The following is a 20,851-nucleotide window of genomic DNA, read 5'->3' on the forward strand; positions in this document are numbered from 1 at the left end:
TTCTTCATTATACTATAAAAGTCTCTTTTCACCTTGTTTTTCCCCTGCTCAATGAGTATTATATTCTGCTATTTAGATTGTTAAAAATTTGCCTAAAGCAAACCAAAAAGTTAACATGAGTGCCAAGCCTTTTCCACATCGCTTTACTATATGGGATTTCAGAAAGCAGCATCTGAAAAGCTAAGGCAGTGTAAGGAGAATAAAATGTGTCCTGTTTCTGATGGCATAATGAGTCAACTTTTTTGTCTCTTACTAAAAGGTCTACGATGGCTGAAATTATGTCTAGAATAACGTCAAGTTACACAAAAGTTGTGTTAGTTTCGTAAGGTACCAGTGGTCCCCCAGTTCCTGAGCCCTTATTCCTGATTTCAAACTGTATACGTTTGCTCTGGGTGAAAGATTAGTCAGACCCTCGCCCGTGGCATGATATCAGATTGGTGGCTTTGCGTGTGATACCAATGTGATCACAGGAAGATACAACTACCAGAAAGTGGCTTCCCTGGCTGTCTACATATAGTATTGTGCTTGCAGTAAGATCCTGACGTTTATCCGAAGCCAAGTAACCAATAAGTTGTATTTGACCAACAACTGGTGTTGGTGTGTTCATATGTGCTCGTGAGTGAACAACAATCCGTTCTGTATAAGTATTTTCTAGGTCAGTGAAATCAGTATTTCCTATCAGCACAATACCCTGATCTCAGTGCCAATTGTGCCGACAGGAAATACTGATGTCACCGACATAGAAAATACTTATACGGAACGGATTGTTGATCTCACTCACGAGCACATATGAACACACCAGTTGTTAGTCAAATACAATTTATTGGTTACTTGGCTTCGGATAAACATCAGGATCTTACTGCAAGCACGATACCATATGTAGACAGCCAGGGAATCCACTTTCTGGTAGTTGTATCTTCCTGTGATCACATTGGTATCGCACGCAAAGCCACCAATCTGATATCATGCCACGGGCGAGGGTCTGACTAATCTTTCACCCAGAGCAAACGTATACAGTTCAATTCAGGAAACAAGGTTCAGGAACAGGGGGGCCACTGGTGCCTTTCGAAACTAACACCACTAATTTTGTGTAACTTGACATGTCATTCCAGGCAATTTCAGCCAACGTAGATATTTTAGTAAGAGACAAAAAAAAGTTAACTCATTATGCGCCTTATGCACCTAGGTCTTCAGAAACAGGACATGTTTTATTCTCCTTACATGCAACCTGTTGGTTCTGAGGCCTAGGCTTAACTAAAACAGTTAATAAACAAAAGACTGACTAAATATTTGCAAGCATGAACTATCAGAGAGAAACAGACGTCATTCCTGTTACAGGCAGTCTCTCAGATGAGCTTCTTTTTGATGTCTGCATGGAACAAAACTGCCGGGGGTAGCAAGTGAGAACAGCAGGCCGTGGGACTTTTAAAATAATAAAAAAATAATTAGAAACAGATAAGGGGAAAAAAAATAAAATAGTAATCAACTTTAAAGTGCATCACCTCATATTAAGCTAACTTTCAAGATCGACAATTTATTGGGGGGAACTGGACCTTAATCCTTACTTAGAACTGCAGAATAACCTCAAGAACAAATCTTAAAATTTTGTATGATTTTCGTCTGTGTAAATCAAAGTAAAGTTTTCATCATCTATTCAAATAAATGTGCCAACGATTATGGAGAGCTTTCGAATGGTCGAATGTATTAGGCTTAATTAAGTTGCAGACTTGGGCCCATAAGCCGTGCTACTCCTTCCAGTCCTAAAAGACACCTTCTGTATCTCACAGCACCGTAAAGGGTCTTATTGCTTAGCACTGCTTAGAAAATATGGGCTTAATGTATAAAAGTGAATCTCACCGTTACTTGCGGCTCATGGTTTTTTTAAACTTTAAGTGTAGGTTGTCATTTTACAAAATAAATAAAATGAACACAAACTGCATTTTTCTAATGTTTTTTTTTATAAAACCGTATGCAATGGCCAGCTTAATTTTTTTTAAATGGACAAATACAAAGATGTTCATTCCTTTCTTTCATACAAAAAAAGGTCAGACGCTTGCTTTTACGAGGCATCAGACACCATGATTTTGTTTATTTATTGAAATAAGAGAAAAACGGAGACATGGTCATTTTATTGGAATACTAACAATATGCAAACAAGAAATACAAAAATTGGTCACACGATCTTATTTTCTCTCATTCAAAAAAACAAAAAAAAAAACAAAGTCATTTCGCATCAACCAGCAGCTGACTTCAACATTGTAAAAGTGAACGGTAAATACTGCTGGCAGGTGAAATATTGCAGCTGAAACAGGACCCTTCGGCAGCTAAAGATTTGTAGGTTATGAGATGGAGAAAACTTAAACTAATGAACATAGATAGGAGAGAGAAAATGTGTGGTGTGCTATTAAAATATGTTTAAACTAATGATGTACCGGGAACCGGGAAATTACCCGGCGCTTTTTCAGCCACCCGGAAACTACCTGGTGGCGGTGGCAGCAGAAGACGTCCTTGTTGAGCCAGTGGGAGCAGCGGGGAGGAGCTGGCTGTCCAAAAGGAATGGTAGAAATAGGATGCGAGAAACGCTGCAACTCTGGTCACATGGTTCCCCGGCTCCCACCGGCATCAGCTGTGCCGTGTTCCGCTTCTCCCACCCGCTCAACAAGGATGTCTTCTGCTGCTACCATCACCAGGATGTTTGCTGCTTCCACGATGTCACCACGGTCCTCCTCACCCTCCGCCGCCGGCTGCAGGCAAGTCTATGGTACCCGGCCGGGTACCCGGTATAATTTACTACTCGGTACAACACTAGTTTAAACGCTTTACTCATTACTTTAGCACTCAAACTAAACGGTTCAATCCCAAATGCATTGGAATTGCAATTAGTTGAACGTTTTCCGACATGGAAAGCTTTCCTAAATGTTTTGATTTTTGTTTCATAATTGAGAATCGGTTATGCACGTTTAGGTATGAAAATCTAAACGCAAGTAGTACTTTATAATAGGTAATGCGAAACTCAATACTTATGGACAATAACTGCAAAGTTCTAGTGAACATAGCTGGGATTTACTACTAATGGTTTAAAGTCAATCCATCTTCAAAACAGAAGCTTCTTGACAAATTTCACGAGGTAAGTGAATATTAAGCTTTGGTACAGTAGATTTATTTTAAGAAAAGGTTAGGCATTTTTTTTTGGAAGGGAATAGTACACAAAGACATGACTAATAAATCAAATATAGGAAGGTTGTTGATTTGGGAAGAAAGTTGCAATTACTGAAATCAGAAAGCCCATCCATTTTCCAAGATACTTATGGGGGGGTGGAGGGGAGGGGCAGGGTCAACAGAGCTCAAAATAATGCTGTTCAACTCCATATTCCCTCGCTGGTACCATGCATTCCAAAAATAGGCAAAATGTATATTTTTGTTTTAAAATCTAATCTATGTAACTTTTTAAATGTACGAAATATTTTCTATTAGACATGATATATTCTGTATTATTTACAGAATTTAAATGATCTGAAATGTTGCTCCCATTTATTTGCAAGAGATGTTCCAATACAGTTGAGCTTATCTTTCAACCCAAGTGGTTAAAAATCAATTCCCAGCCTCATGCGACACCTGAAAACTCACAGTAGACAAGAACTTTCTACAATGTGCAACTTTTACAGTTCAGCTACATCTATGGCTCTATGCAAAACCGTGTGAACAGATTTGTAAGCTTGATCACTGATCATGGGCAAGTCCCTTTATTGGAGCAACAAAACGCAACAAATTTGTATTCCAGGCGGCTGCATTAATGTATCTGAAGTAAAGCAGATTACGTTGAAAAATAAAATATGGATTATTCCTATATTCAGTACAGTAGAAACTCACGCACACGCCCTCCCTATCCCCCCGCCAAAAAGTAATTAAAAAGGACAATACCAAGTGATTTGGTTGCAGGCTTTTACCTCCTTTATTTCCTTGGGAGGTTCTTCCTTTGGCACCTCTTCTGTCACCATAGGCTGAGGTTCCTCCACAACTGGAGCTGGTTTAATAGGTTCTTTCACCTTCTCAACTTCTTTGTCTACAAAAGTTTAATATACAGGACTAAAAAAAATATTCCCCCAACTAGATTACATTTCTATGGTCATCAGTGATCACGAATCAGAACAGTGCCTTAAGGTCAAAATCACATCAAACTGGGACTGGAAAATGGTAGTGAAAAGGATTTATTTAATATATTGGTCTTCAGATGAAACGTGCAACCGTGCCCAATTTAAATTCTGAGCAAAAACGCAGATTACAAGAATTCTGTTAACTACCCTCTCACCGCTCCTCCCCCCCAAAAAGGTATACTCTACTTTAGTTTTAGGAATGCCACTCTACATCAATGCCATGTAAGGCTAAGCTATGAGTTATAGCTAAAGTTCAATTATTTACAAAGCAAAATACAACACTAAAAACGCATTGGTTGGATAGAAAGACAAATTTACAAGGCCAAGAAATGTGTAATATTAAATGGCACATTTTTGGGCTAATAAATAAATTGTGCCAATTGGTTTTCTGCACTCTGAACTAAAAAAAAAAACAACTCAATTTTCTGAAAGGGTTGTTTTACCATAGGAGTTTGCAAATAACGTGGCATACAGAGTTTATGGTGAGCTCACCCAACTATCTTTTGAACTTCATATTGACAAAACGCATGTAGCCAATTATAAAACTGCATGAAAAGACTTATTGAATATATTAAAGTGGTATTGTGTGACAAGTGCACAATTTCGCTGAAATCAAGAGAAGTGCTGCAGGGTTTGACTAGAACAAACAGGATACCACAGAGCACATCCACTCAGTTCTCCATCGCATCTCACAATTCACATTTCATTTTACATAAATTCCACAGACGCAACACTTATAATAATCAATTATTAATGTCAAATAATTTTTGTCCATCCTTTGACAGTAATGCTGTTTAAAATGAGTACCTTTTTCTTTCAGCTCCTGAGGCCTCTCCCACGTCGATTCCAAAGTCCTATTATTGTAATAGTACATTTTCCCATCGGCCGTTTTATACTCTGACCATTCCGATACTATTGTTGCTCCTGATAGGGTTGCAGGAGAAGCAGCAAGAGTCATTTGGGGATGAAGCAGTGGTACAATTGGAGGGGCCATTCCAGACAGCACACCTACAAACATTTTAACAAGGTTAACAAGATTGTCCCATAAAGCAACCACAAATCATTACATTAATCCAGTAACATCTTTTTAGAACCATCCCATGTCCTGAAATGCATCTTATTTTGCTTTCACTTAATGTCTTATATTATAATTGATATGCACATATACATATATTATTTACATATAAATATATTTCTTGATTAGTCGTTTCATTCTGGAGGGCTAAAACTATGCTTGTATATAATACATATATATTATACATATATACATAAATACAAATATTTGTAACTATGCTCCATAAAACAAAAAAAAAACAATTATCTGAGTTTTTTATCCATCGTATGAGCAAACACTTATTTAATACTGTATTAATTAGCTAGGATCATATCCAGTCCATAAATATAAGAATATTTAGTCACGGTTGGCAGTAATTTATATTGATGTACAAGGTTTCCTTTCTTCCGTGTACAATGAATATATATTGATCAGGAAATATGTTTCTGACTGCATTTCATTGTTAATCTTAATCATTTATCAACGTTGACCCCACATAATGTCAGATGCCTCTGGACAAGGCAAAGCAGTTAATTGAACATGGCTGATATCCACAAAACACACATATACACAAGCATGCACGAAAAAGCCATGTCAGCTTGTGTGAAATGGTGTAAAAAAAAAAAAAAAGAAACATTTAAAAAACAAAGAGCGGAAATAAAATAAGAATTGTTGCAATCACATCAAATAAAAGTTGATATCTAGAGTGCTTTAGTCGGGAAAACCTTTTAGATCAAGTATGTGCACTTAACGTTTAGTGTCAATGGGTACAAAAAGAAATACAACAGCATTCACTACCATGCCAACTATCAAACAAAAACAGGCTAAAATGTTTTTTAAAAGTTACCGGTTTTGGTGGTAGCGACTGTCTTTACATACGGGCAGCTGACTATTTGCATCATTGCTACACCTGCAAAATGGATACGCAAACATGTTGGAAAGCTGCCATCAAGTGTCTGCTACCACTGGGGCTCTGGACACTACAGGAGGTCTTGGTTATTGTAGCCACGCTTAAGTCAATTGAATTTCTATGGCGGGTATGGACGTTTCTTTAGCATTAAAGCAGCAGTGCCACCTACTCGAACACGTCATGCATTTCTATTGTACATAACAGAAGAGCTAGAATTCCGACCCTAGATATTAAAATAAAGATCAACAAAATATTAATGAAAAACTAGTGACCCCTGCATCCAGAGATCTTGCGATTGGGAGTGGGGACATGCAAGGGGAGATGTTTTATTTTATATATGTGGTAGAGTAGGTGGATAGGAAGTAGGTCACCCAAGTGTGAATAGGGGGGGGAGGGGAGGAGAAAGAGAAATATCACACCTAAACAGGGTTTCCAACAAGAGAGAATAAGCCCTTTTGGAACCACAGGGACATGGGTAATATATATGAATTAAAAAAACTAATTGTGCGTCAACATTTTCTCCCTATCACAATGGCTATGAACACTGCCACCTGCAGGATACAGCAAAAACATCCAGGTCTCGCAATACGAGGTAGATTAAATGGTTCTAAATATGGTACCATTGTATTTTTCATTCGTAACATAGTATTTTTTACTTGCTCCTGGCTAGATCCAAATGCTTAAGAGGAAAAATTTATTTTGCTTCCAAAATCTCACATTTCTTTTATCCTTTTAGTGTGAAAATGTCTTCTCACAGCAACATGGAAGTGATCAGCAAAAATATGACTTACAGCAGGGATGCGCGAACCCGGGGGAGGGTGCGGTGCTTACAGATGCCCCGTGCTCTTCCCCAGAGAATTTAAATTAAATGCCTGGGGAGCATGCAAGGCCTCTGTATGCCTCACTTATCTAGTCTTCGGCGGCTTCTGGCAACGCATCGGCATGGCAACGTGTGTGGTCACATGACGCTGCGTTGTTATATGACGTTAGATGACGCCGGACAAAAAGGTAAGAGGAGCAGGAAGGGGGGCACGAGCAGTGGGAGAGAGCAGACTAAAACGTTTGCACACCCCTGACCTACAGCAAGCCTCAAGGGCTAACAGTGATGCTCATTGAACATTAAAAGGGCACCAAGTTACCAAGGATAGAAGCAAAATTATTTTGGTTTTGTAACTGTAAATATTAAGGATCATTGGTTGGCAACTCAAAGTGCTACCAAGGTACCACATCTTTTGTTAATTTAACATCAAACAATAAATACCAGTACCAAATACTGCCAAGAAATGGGTATGTGTTGATAACCAGGAGTTTCTTTCCTTTGGTATTGATACAATTACAGATTATGACACTAGAACACTGTTATTACTCAAAGATGTAACAGTTACTTTATTGGTGGTGCTTTTTACTTGATCTTTTACTCAAGTATAGGGACGGAGAAGCCCTCCTCTGCTCAGGGTATACTAATAGTATACAGCTCAAAGTAACCAAGGAATTGCTTCGACCTACAGGAATGCCAAATAAAAATTCAATGGGAATATATTTACAATCAATCACTTAATGGAACCTTTCAGAATCCATTCAAAAGGTCAAATGGTTATACAGTAAGTCTTTATTTTGTACTATAGAACTGCAGATCAGACTAAAGGACTCCCATTTCCTACTATAACAAATGAACACTGAAAAAGATGAATAGTGTTTAACCTACTAGCTCTACACACAAAAACACCCCACCATATTGAAACCAGGTTAAGAAAGCACACATGGCTGTATTGTCTTACGTTGGACACAACCCTGGACTTTTAAAATCATTTTGCAGTTGTATACAAAATTCTGTATTTGATTTTGACTAAATATTAATATTACCAAAAAATAACCTGACTAAACACTATTCTGCTGGGTTGCTTGCAACGTCCTTTCAATAGAGAAGAGATCCTTCATAGCATAATTATTATTATTATTTTTTTTGTAGGCTCGGCCATCTGTCTATACTAGTAAATGAAATTTGAAATGGAGAATACAAAGCAGAATAAAACAGACGAGCCAAGAATCATTGAAGACAACTCGGTGTTACAGCTAAAGTTTGATACATTACCTGGTAATGGTATGGGCATGCCAGGAAGAGGGACACGAAATGGGGGTACCATGACTGAGGGGAACGCCGAGATCGTTGCGGTCGGCTGGGGTATTGCATGAGCAACTGTAGACTGCAACGTCTGGGAGAGCTGCTGGGCCACCGTTTGCACTGAAGAGACTGTGGGCGCAGATGTGACAATACTGACAGAAGACGTCGGTACTGAAACAGAAGCGCTTTGCGTTTGCTCTTGAGAAGACGAACCTATTCAAAAGCAGGAAGGTCAGTGTAACAAAGGACTAGCTTGTAATTCCTATGCATGCATTTAATATATACAGTATATTAAAAAAAATAAAGATATTTTAGTCTTTAGATCTTTTATCTTTGGTCCAACGTGAACAGTAGTACATAAAAAAATTAAGTGCACCAACAACAGTTTTGTATGTACAGCTCAACCCCGTTATACCGCGATCCGTTACAACGCAATGCAAGAATGGTTCCCAATGTTCATATTTATGAATACTTTACAACACGATTATTGGTATCTTAAATACTTTATTGTACAATGCATATAATTGTACATTAGTTCTAACGCGATCCTCTTATAAAGCGATGTGATTCTTTGGACCCCAAGAACAGCGTTATAAGGGGGTTGAGCTGTATTTGCATACTGTGTTCAAGATAACATTCACTGAGCAGACCAAATAGCTGTGCGTTTCCATTTTCAGATCTAAAGTCTGAACCAAAGTCACAAACACACAACAATTCAAAATATATAAGTAGCACCCATTTATATTTTTGAGTTTGCTCTGAGATTAAAAAAAGTCCAGTAACGATTACATGTAATTAATAGTCAAGACACACGTTTTGTGTGATGTCCTTCTTGGACAAAATATACAATCTTGCACTGGGGAAAACCACACACCATTACTTTGATTTAGTTCTGGTTGGAAAGCATTTCACAACATAAATACACAAGCATAATTGATATACAACAGTGAGATGAACATTAAAATCAGAGGGTGGAAATGTGACGCAGCTAGCACAATACTTACTGGAAATTGCTTGCGAAATAGAGTTTGACGTAGTCGTATGTGTTGAAGAGGACTGACTGGTTGAGGATGCCGATGTAGATACCAATAATGCAGGGCTACTAGTCGTAGGAGAGGCACCTGTGACTGCTTGCACATGAGCTGCTTGTGCCTGGGCCTGAGCCGCTTGTGCCTGGGCCTGAGCCTGAGCCGCCTGGGCTTGGGCCTGGGCCTGAGCCGCCTGGGCTTGGGCCTGAGCCTGGGCCTGAACCGCCTGGGCCTGAGCCGCCATCAATGGAGTTAACTCTGACTGCTGGATGACCTTTACTCCATCTGGTTTGGACCATGCAGACTCACGGGTCCGTGCATTGTAAAAATATACCTAGTTAAAAAAAAAAAATAATAATTATGTATGACAGCGTGCATATTAAATAAATATATATCTATCTATCTGAACACACACACACCAAGGTTTTTTGTTATGGGGAACTAAAACCCAACATCAAAAGGCTATACATTTGCAAAAGATGATGCTATTAGTAAAAACAAAAACCACTAGGAAAGTAGCCATGTTACAAGCAAAGTTTGTCATTGTCCCGCCTGTAAAGTAAATACCATAAAATAATCGGTTCCTTGTCTGAATTAAGGCATATGTGCTGTCCCGTGTTACACAAACTACAGATGCATCATAGTGCGAATTCACCAAATATATAACAAGCACAGGAGCTGAACAGTAAAGTTTTTTTGAGCTGAAGTCTACTTCAATTTGGTTTCGGAGGTTGTTACAATCTTGGCAAAAACAGGCCATGTTGTAAACTGTCATTATAAGAAAAATGATGGAATGCAAGCAAGAGAATCCTTCACACGGATCTCCAATATATGTGGACACACTTGTAAAACTAAACACATCTCAATAACTTTTGTTGACCATGCTCCTTTTAATTCTAGTTATATGTACAGCGTGTAAACTTCATATCATAGCTTTTGAGAGTCCTATTGATTTACACGGAGCAGGCATGCCACAGCCGATTGCCCCTTAGGACTTGGTCACCATTTTGAGTGTAAAACTAGCTCATTGAGCCTATATTATAAATTAAGATGAACTGCTAAATGCACTGTAGACATTCATCCACTTCTCCCAAACAGTTGGGACTGCTACGGCTGACAAAACATTTGTAAAGTGGTAATTTGCGTCTTATTTTAAAGAAACCATCCAAATTAATTCATTTTACTTAAAATTGTAGTAATTTAAATATTTCGTGCAAAGTTCTTGTGTTTCAGTACATGGGCCTTTTACCCACCTTTCCATCTGGAGTCTTGTTCTCCACCCAGATCTCTTCATTTGGTGGCATTGTTGGGGCCTGCGTTGGAGCCGGATTTTGGTTGGTATTTGGAGCGGTCCCAGGTGAGGACACTGGTGGCATCCCAGGCGGGAACATCATTCCAGGAGGTGGCATGCTTCCCATATGTGGGGGCATGAACGGAGGTCTCTGAATGACAAATTAGGTACAAAACACACTCACTCAAAAGGCAAGACAAGCTCGTCTGTACAGTTGCATTTCTGAAACTAGAATTTAAGATACCACTGTGAAGTAACACCTATGTACTGGTTGGGTTTTCAGGGCATTTCCAAAAGTGACTAGAAATGGCACAAGGAAGAAAACAAATCTCTGAGCTTTCATGCAAATATGCTTCGAGATTAGTGTTGACAGAGATAGATTTTTAGAAGTGGACTTTGAAGCATAAAAGGCACCTAGCCCAGAATAAAAATGAAATTAATTACAAGAGAATACAACATTGACCTCTTTTTTCCTGCAGACTGCCTAGCAAACCCTCTTTTTGGCACACTCCTTTACCTTTTCATGTGGTACTCACTAGAGTGTAGTAACTGCTCTCATAATGTGACACTCACAATGATCACAAAACGTGAATTTATTAGAGGTTGCCAAAGTAAATTTGACTTGAGGCTATGAGTTGACGTTACTGTACATGAGCTAATGGGAATATTGCTTATAAAAGTGAGAACAAGCCTTAAATATGGCAATCCTGTATCAAACCAGCACGTCTGAGAAACTGTCAATGACTGTAGCTGTCAGCATAGCTTCTGAAACGCACACAGATGTTACATCATGGCTACTCATAAATCACCTTGAGCCACGCGCTGCTTGGCAATGATGGGCAACTCTGGTTTTGAATTAATAAATGGGACATAGCTTTAAGAACTGAACATTGCAATGCATAGTGTTTAACAATGTATAGAACAAGAAATGTAATGATAAATATAGATAGAGATAGATATTTATAGCAATATATTACCCAAACCAAGGTTCTCTCGTTTGTTCCATTTTCTCACCACCTACTCTCTCCTAGACCCTCTACAATCTGGTTTATGCACTGCCCACTCCACTGAAATGGCTCTCACCAAAATAACTAATGACCTCCATGCTGCAAAAGACAAAGGTTATTACACTTTGCTCATATTACTCGACACCTCTGCAGCCTTTGATACTGTGGACCACCCTCTTCTCCTTCACATTCTCCATGCGGAGCTCCTCATACTTCTTCCCAAGCCTGGCCCTACTGCTCAAGGATGTCTTCTGTCTACCCCTTTTGTATCTAAAGCCCTCTCCCACCAAAAAAACTCTCACTCACTGCCCCACACCTCTGGAATGTCCTTCCCCTAAATATGCGACTGGCACCATCTAAAATCCCACCTCTTTAATGAAGCTTGTGGGTAGCTCTGCTGGCTGATACTACACGTCTCGGATGCACTGACTTTGACCCCTTGCAGACGCACTTAGCACAACATCATCCTACTGTCTCTGTAAGTTCTCCCTAATTAATACATAGATTGTAGGCTCTTTGGGGCAGGGACTACTTTTCCTATTGTTACTTTTATGTCTGAAGCGCTTATTCCCATTATGTGTTATATTATGTCACATGAATTACTGATGTGAAGCGCTATGTACCTGGATGGCGCTATATAAATTAAGATATACATACACAAAAAAACATCCCATTGCACTTTATTTACACCAGACCTCTGTTTGTGTAATGTATTGCTATATATTCTTATTATGAAGCGTGCACTTTCCGATAAATGATAGTATAGTTTATTGGTGTGCCTACATCTCTCCCGGACAGATAGCTTAGCACCGAGACAAACTTTACCAAGAATATATGCAGTGCTGTACATAAAATGTTTAAGACACAATGAGTACCTGCCCCAAAGAGCTTACAATCTATTTTTGGGGCCTGAGACACAGGGACATAGCATAAAATGACTTGTCCAATTTCATAAGGAAAGTTGAAACTTGGATTTGAACCATGTTTACAGACAGTGACAAGGACTTTACCACTGAGCAACTCCTTCAGCCCTTGTACTTGTATTGGACCTGGAGAAGTATAGGTAGGTTCCAGGTTAGGGTTGGGCAATATATTGATATAATTGTAATTCTGTGGTAATAATGGCCAGTATCTCGATACTTACCAGTGTTTATTACCACAGTATTTCTATCTGCCAGTTGCTCGGGTGACAGAGGTGCTCTCATGATGAAGCTTTCAAACTCTCCCACTCACCCATCCCTTCAGTATGGAAGCTGGCAGAGGAGGAGGCGGTGCTAGAAGCTCTGTGACAGACCCCCGACAACTTCAAGGAATCCTCCTGGTAACCTTCTCCCCCATGTCTCTTTGCCCTCCTCCCCCCGCCCCATATAAGTATCTTGGTCCCCCTTCTTGCACTTCCCCAAGACTCTGACCCCCTTTTCTCTCCACCTCCCCAGCCTCTTAACGCCCTTCTCCCCCGTGCCCCTTTAAATGTGGACAGGAGAGGGGGACTAATGCAGTCCACGTGAAAAAAAAAAAGGGGGGGCCTTAGTGGGGCTTCAGTTCATTTATTGCAAAATTCTTTTAAAAGTATGTTTCATTCATAAAATTTAAATATACTAAAATATATTTGCTTTTTACATTATGAAATACATTTTTATAATACATATATTTAAGTAATAATCCCCGAAGAACAGGGCATTACTGGCCAATAATGCCCTGGCTGGAAGAGTTGAAGGCCCGAGGCGAAGCCGAGGGACTTTAACCCAGCAAGGGCATTATTTGCCAGTAATGCCCTGTTCTTCAGGGATTATTACTATTATAGGCTAAATGTAGACTTTTTCATAAATAATAGACATTTTTGTATAGTTATATAGATTTTTTTAATTAAAATAAAATGGTAAATATATGAAACCACCTCTATATACGCTTACACTGCAGATATCTATATCCACACACTGCCGCCCCCTGTGTACGTACGTACACACGCACGCACGCACACACACCTCCACACACCTCCACACACACACAGCACCTCCACACACACACAGCACCTCCACACACACACAGCACCTCCACACACACACAGCACCTCCACACACACACAGCACCTCCACACACACACAGCACCTCCACACACACACAGCACCTCCACACACACACAGCACCTCCACACACACACAGCACCTCCACACACACACAGCACCTCCACACACACACAGCACCTCCACACACACACAGCACCTCCACACACACACACACACGCGCTACACCCATAAACACGACGGAGGAGTCAACCCGTGGCTGATACTTCCTGACCAATCCCCTGCCCTGTCTCAGAGCTGTTACTTCATTCTGACCAATCCCTTGTCCTGTCTCAGCTGTTCTGAAAGCTGATTGGCTGGAAATAAACACATTGAAAATTACACATTGCAAGCTGCTAAAATTCCAGGCATTACTGATTGGATAATGCCCCGAATTTTAACCAGAGAGCAGGGTTTTCAATAATGCCCGGAATTTTACTGCTTTAACCTAGAATTCACAATAAATGACGTGGAACAGTTTAAATTAAATTCTCTCTCTATTATGTATTTATCGCGATAAATGACTTAATATTGCTATCATGGGAAATGGTTTTTTTTGTCGCCACACCGTAACTTCAGGTCGTAATGCACTTGAATCTAGTAACCTGGCAGATTTCCTATCGTAGTGCACTTACTACCTCTGCAGAAAAGATGGAGATAAGATGCAACAGGGAAATTAATTAATGATTAATGGTCTAGATCGCAGAGTGGTGAACAGAAAATTAAATTAATCAATCAAATCAGAAGTAATAACTGTAAAAGGTGAATTAGTAAAAACGGTAAGAACTAGTGTGTGGAAAGAATGTGAGTCGTCATATTTTCAATGTCATTCCACAAAATATTTTTCATGCCAGAAGGTTTATATGGCCTTAATTTTCATGTTGCCCATTCCTGAGTTTTAAAAAATCCTGTTCGATAAACGTGGTTTCCTTTCTATAACGTTGCTGCTACATCTAAAGAATATACTTAGGCTGCAAGCATGGTCTGGGAGATGGCACGATCACAATGCCTTAAGGCAACGATCGCAGCCAAAGACCGCGCACGTGCGACAGCGCAAGGAATAAGTTCAATTTGATTCCATGGCTCGACGGCCAGGTCACACGAGCGGTTCGCCCAATGAGGGCGAACCAGCTCCGTGACATCACGGCCACGCCCCCCGACACACCTCCCTGTCGCATCTACTCTGGCGCTAAAAAGCGTGACGTCATTTGCACGGACGCGAGTGCACGGTCACCATGGCCGCAGCCTTATAAAAGGTATCAAAGCTCAAAGTTATATTATTGTTGAGGTAAATATTCCTATCTGCTGCCTCACAAGAAAAAATAAGAACAATATACAGCTCAACCCCATTATAGCGCAATCCGCTACAACGCGGATCCGCATATAGTGCAGCCTGAGCGTGGGTCCTGTTTTCAAGAGAATTCCTGGCAAATCAGGAGCAGTATTTCTAAATCCAACCCGTGCTCTTGTTTCCAGTTCTAGTTCGAGCACATTAAAGCTACCGAGTTTCCGCTTACTCCGCTTACTCCGCTTTTTCGTTGTCGCCAGCGCACGACAGTGTATGGGTTGCAGAGACACACAGACAGGGACACACAGACAGACAGGGACACACAGACAGACAGAGACACACAGACAGACAGAGACACACAGACAGACAGAGACACACAGACAGACAGAGACACACAGACAGACAGAGACACACAGACAGACAGAGACACACAGACAGACAGAGACACACAGACAGACAGAGACACACAGACAGACAGAGACACACAGACAGACAGAGACACACAGACAGACAGAGACACACAGACAGACAGAGACACACAGACAGACAGAGACACACAGACAGACAGAGACACACAGACAGACAGAGACACACAGACAGACAGACAGAGACACACAGACAGACAGACAGAGACACACAGACAGACAGACAGAGACACACAGACAGACAGACAGAGACACACAGACAGACAGAGACACACAGACAGACAGAGACACAGACAGAGACACAGACAGAGACAGACAGAGACACAGACAGACAGAGACACACAGACAGACAGAGACAGACAGACAGAGACACACAGACAGACAGAGACACACAGACAGACAGAGACACACAGACAGACAGAGACACACAGACAGACAGAGACACACAGACAGACAGAGACAGACAGAGACACACAGACAGACAGAGACAGACAGAGACACACAGACACACAGAGACACACAGACAGACAGAGACACAGACAGAGACAGACAGAGAGAGACAGACACACACACACAGACAGACAGACACACACACACAGAGACAGACAGAGACACACACACAGAGACAGAGACACACACACACACAGAGACACACACACACACAGAGACAGAGACACACACACACACAGACACACACACAGACAGAGAGAGACACACACACACACAGACAGACACACACACACACACACACACACACAGACAGACAGACAGACAGACAGAGACACGACCCTCTGCGATGGCTGACCCAGACCCCATGTCCGTGGTGTCGGATTCCCAGCACCCTGCGAAGCTGCTCTGGGTAAGTTCTGCGTGGGGGTGCCGCTGCGCCACCGGGTCTGGGACAGTTGGGATAGTTATCCCAGCTCAGCCCCTCCGGCAGACACCGAACACCTGATCGTGAAAATCCCCCCACCGCGATCCGCTTATAGTGCGATCGCATTATGTGGACCACAAGGACCGCATTATAACGGGGTTCAGCTGTAGTAAAGAAAACATTTTATCACACATGGATACAATATATAACGACTGGTGATGAGCCAGTAACATTACAACCTACAATAAATCCTGAAAGGAAAATGAGTAAACATGACAAGACATCAAATAAGCAAGTAGCACATTGCACCAGCAGCAATAACTACTTAGAAATAAGTGTTCTTTCATTTGAATAACTAACAGATGGGCCAGATGTCATAAGTTTGTTTATTCAGCGGTGCTATATACAGTATTTGCTATATGCAAACCATAAATAATATCTTATAAACCCTATACAATGCCAGTCAGGCTCAAACTCCTGAAGTGTTTTTTTCAGCAACAAAAAACCCCAACCGTTTTTAACAAGTTTAGAAAAAATGCACACCACTTGCACCCCTAATTTGTCTGATTTGCATTACAAAATGGGTCATCACCCAAGGTTCAGCAGAACAAACACTAGGAGACGTTGGCCATGCACTTTCGAAGAAGTCTCAAATTTTGCTTTGTTCTCCGACCAGGCCAGGCTCGCCAATTCAATATTTCCAAACCCACCGCACGAGATGATGGAATTAAGTAATCAGTGATTGCTAACCTGGAGCCAGCAGGTTCGCAAGTATCTTAATGTGCAACTGCAGGTATGCCAATAAAGCGGTTTAAATACAGCTCCTTCTGCATGCTTATTTCTTACTTTAAAGATTTAATTGCCATACTATGAAATAGGAGTATTTTCTACCTATAGTTTTTTTTTACCCGCTCACTGATTTAGAAACTGTATTTTATTCCTAAAAAAAAAAGAGATAAAAACCTCAATTAAAATGGCTGCCAAACCGCTCTCACTTCACATTAAGAAACATTTCTGAGAAAGCAGCTTTTCTGATGAAGTGTTGTGGTTTTCACAGAACATCTCTACTGGAGTGTAGCATGTGAGAATAAACAGCAGTTGTCATGTGAACACTACTGCAGGTTTGGGGCCTTTTTAAATGAAAATGAATCAAATCAAAAACAGCTGGAAAAACATAGTTCAGGTGATGTGCATTAAATGGCACCACACCGAGCTCCTTTTCAAAATAAGTCATTTATGGGGGGACACTGCACCTGTAAAACATGGACTGCCTTGGCATACTGGCACTGATGCATCTTGTCTATGCTTGTGTCCCCGACAGCAGGGCGAATATTTACAAGTATGCTTAGTGCACTTTCAAATGTACTGTATTATAATTACCAGCGCTCTTATCCTTTCGTATGGCACTACAGGGTTGACGCGATAAGCTACAATGTTGTAATATGTGTACATACCAGTATGAAACTAAATTTAAAAAACAAAAAACAGACGCTATGTAGCCTCTCAGCATATTACATAAAAAGGTAAAGCAACTACATACAAATAAAGTCAATTAGTATGGCATTTTTACACATACATGATATCTTAAAAGCTCCTAACTAGTTTCCCATGAAATTATGAAGCTGAACTAGAAAGCATAATGCTAGTTCCAAAATGCCAATATCTACTAAGGATAATAAACCTTCATGTCTGCTTTGCCCTCCCAAATGTGAGAGGAAGCGCTCTCTTAAGAGTTATAATGGACGTGTCTAAAAGACTGTACATTAAAAAAAATTGAAGCGTGCATGTCTCAAATCAACATATATTTGTACAAGTGGCACTAAACCTGAAATAAGTAACCTACATAAAAGGTGCATAAACATATAGTGTTTAAAAGTACAAGATAAGCTGTTTAAACACATGCAAACTGAAGTAGATGGAGTTGTACACTTCAAACTTGTAGTCTTTACCTGGAGGTGAGGAGGGCCTATGGGAGGAGGTATCCCGCTTGGTGGTGGTATAGGTGGCATATTGGGGTCGAAAGGAGGCCGACCAAAAGGAGGGCGTGGAGGAGGAGGTGGCCCTCGCATCATACCAAATGGCGGCGGCGGACGCATGAGAGGTGGCGGGCCTCTCATGACAGCGCTGGGTGGAGGTGTTGGTCCACGAAACCGCAGTACTTGCTGCTGCGCCATTCTACAAAAAGAGACATTAAATAAAGGTTTTCCGCAGAAGTTTTTGTGTTTGTTTCTGAGCACACAATTGACATGACATAAGGACTTAAGCGCGCACGCGCACGCGCACGCACACACACACACACACACAATGACAATCACTTGTGTTAATCAGGATCAGAATGATGTCTAAATACAACTGTCTACTTTGGAACTTGTGTAGTAATGGCCCCTTGTGGCCAAGTATGTAAAGTTGTTTCAGGGGAAAAAATTGAATTTACTAGAGGACTCTGAATACTTCTGCCTACAAGAGCCAAGCTGTTTGTTTTGAAAACACTTTAATTTTTTTCAGTGTGTAGAATGCTTTTCATTGCTTAAATCTGATGAGTCTTCGAACTTGTTTAATGCTATATTTATTTATAAAATGTTTTAACAGGAAGTAATACATTGAGAGTTACCTCTCGTTTTCAAGTATGGACCTCCAAATGTACTGCTTACTCCCTAAGCACTCACAACAGTCACTCCACGTCGTGCAAGAGATCCCGATAGAAAAGGTGCAGAAATTGAAAACTAGAAGCACAGACAAGGATAGACCTTATAGTTTAGTATTTTATATTGAGGAACATAATACAGAGTATAAAATGCACTCACAATGATGGTCTCATTCAGCTTATTGCAAGGTAGGTGTTCTCCTCCGGTGAGTATCACTGCTGTAGACGCAGGACGCTGTGTAGTGGATCCAGCTGCCGAAGCATTTGGGATTGCTGCCCAGGCCTTTTCCTGCATTTGTGCCACTTTCCACATTCTCCCCTGCGCTGCCAGTCCTGTCTGTCCCCAGTTGGTTCCCCATTTCATAGCTTCAAACAGATTTCGTATTCTGTCAGCATTTTATCAGGGATGCTTTCTGATCAACAAAGCATTCCTGTCAAAGTGCTGATAGAAACACAAAACAGGGACCAACTGCAAGGGACGTAGACAGGACTGGCCGCACAGAAGAAAAAGAAGACAGCAGCACAAGTGGCAACAGGCCTGGGCAGCAGTTCCACACACGACTGATACCGCGTCCTGGGTATACAGCAGCGATACTCGATGGAGAACGCTAACCTTGCAAGGAGCCGATTTAAACCATATCTGTAGGAGTGCATTAACACCATTTTACATTCTTCAATATAAAATACTAGACTATTCGGTCGAGTATTGTCTGTGCTTCTAGTTTTCAGTTTCTATTCGAGCAAAATGCTTATGTGGGATGGTGTTATGGTGAAGCTGCACGAGTGACTTGCAATAACTACCTTCTAGATCCATTTCATTCAATGGAGAAACGTGTGTGGTTATTAGATCTGTTTTCGTTATATATTTAATTTACCTTTTATTACTCCATTTCTTAGATTTTATTTTTTTAATATATGGGTATTTCTATATATTTGTTACATATTTTACTCCCTTAAATTGTAAATGTATAAGTTTTATTTTTTTTTTGATCGTCACAAATTTACCCTGACGGCTGCTACATATTGATATGTAGTTTAAAATGTATATTTTATTTGAAAGGATCATTGAATAAGTTAGAGCATGGGCACGCAAACTGAGGGGGGGGCCCTTGAGATTTTCTGGAGGGCGGGGGGGGGGGAGGAGGGGGGTGGTGTCACGGAATTTAGAGGACCCGCGCTCTTCCCCAAAGCATTTAAATTAAATGCCAAGGGGAGGCACGTGGCCTCTGTGAGGCTGCGTCCTCGCTAGCGCTGAGCGGGCGGCGCTTACTTACATATATAGATATATGCAAGACACGTGCTCTTGGCGCTCAGATAAACAAAAAATGTATACTTTCCCGTGCCCTCAACTACCCGCAATTACTCTCCAAGCATGAGCGCGCTCAGCGCCAGCGGGGACTCAGCCTAAGTCTCTCTTACCTGGTCTAGACGTGTCTCCATGACAACGCAACGGCAAATGGCAATACATTGCCATCGCAACGCGACATTACATAATATGGCGCCGCCATGCCACAGAGCCGCTAGGAAGAGGGTCAAGCAGAAACATTTGTGCACCCTTGAGTTAGAGTCCCTTTTTCACTTTGAGCGCACCCAACTTACCATCTCTAAGGTTCTGAAAAAGTTACAATATGTTGTAAAATGTACAAACTCGTTCAATCTTCCCTTTTAATACAAAGAAACCTTTGTGGGCTGCTGCAGCTTTTCGTTGACTAACCCAATGTCATAAAAACGATGTGGCAACCGTAAGGTGCCTAAACCAAAGACAGACCTATTTATGTTTTACTGACTATGCGGTTCAATCCTACTAAATCTTCTTGAGGATCCTGAGAAAGATTAATCTGTATATAAAGGGTCAGTGAGTACTTCAGTATTAGATGATACTTTTTTTTTATTTGGACTAACAATTGATATTATAAGACAAGCTTTCTATCTCTTCCACAGAGCCCTCAAAAGTTGTCTTATAATATCAATTGTTAGTCCAAAAAAATAAA

At 40.8% G+C, this 20,851-nt stretch overlaps 1 protein-coding gene across 2 annotated transcripts in view; it reads right to left on the bottom strand.

Moving 5' to 3' along the window:
• Positions 1-20,851, bottom strand: part of TCERG1 (transcription elongation regulator 1) — a 43,301-nt gene that overhangs the window by 21,472 nt on the left and 978 nt on the right. The window contains exons 2-8 of one of the 2 annotated variants that reach the window (XM_075601028.1): positions 18,166-18,391; positions 10,522-10,710; positions 9,245-9,602; positions 8,211-8,453; positions 6,056-6,118; positions 4,962-5,162; positions 3,948-4,063 (exon numbers count right to left, since the gene is read on the bottom strand). In XM_075601028.1, the coding sequence (XP_075457143.1) occupies positions 3,948-4,063; positions 4,962-5,162; positions 6,056-6,118; positions 8,211-8,453; positions 9,245-9,602; positions 10,522-10,710; positions 18,166-18,391 (1,396 nt within the window). The remainder of the gene's footprint in view (positions 1-3,947; positions 4,064-4,961; positions 5,163-6,055; positions 6,119-8,210; positions 8,454-9,244; positions 9,603-10,521; positions 10,711-18,165; positions 18,392-20,851) is intronic. The other variant, XM_075601029.1, reaches the window with a different exon arrangement.

This window comes from Ascaphus truei, chromosome 5, assembly GCF_040206685.1.
Source record: "Ascaphus truei isolate aAscTru1 chromosome 5, aAscTru1.hap1, whole genome shotgun sequence".
Taxonomy (NCBI): Eukaryota; Metazoa; Chordata; class Amphibia; order Anura; family Ascaphidae; genus Ascaphus; species Ascaphus truei.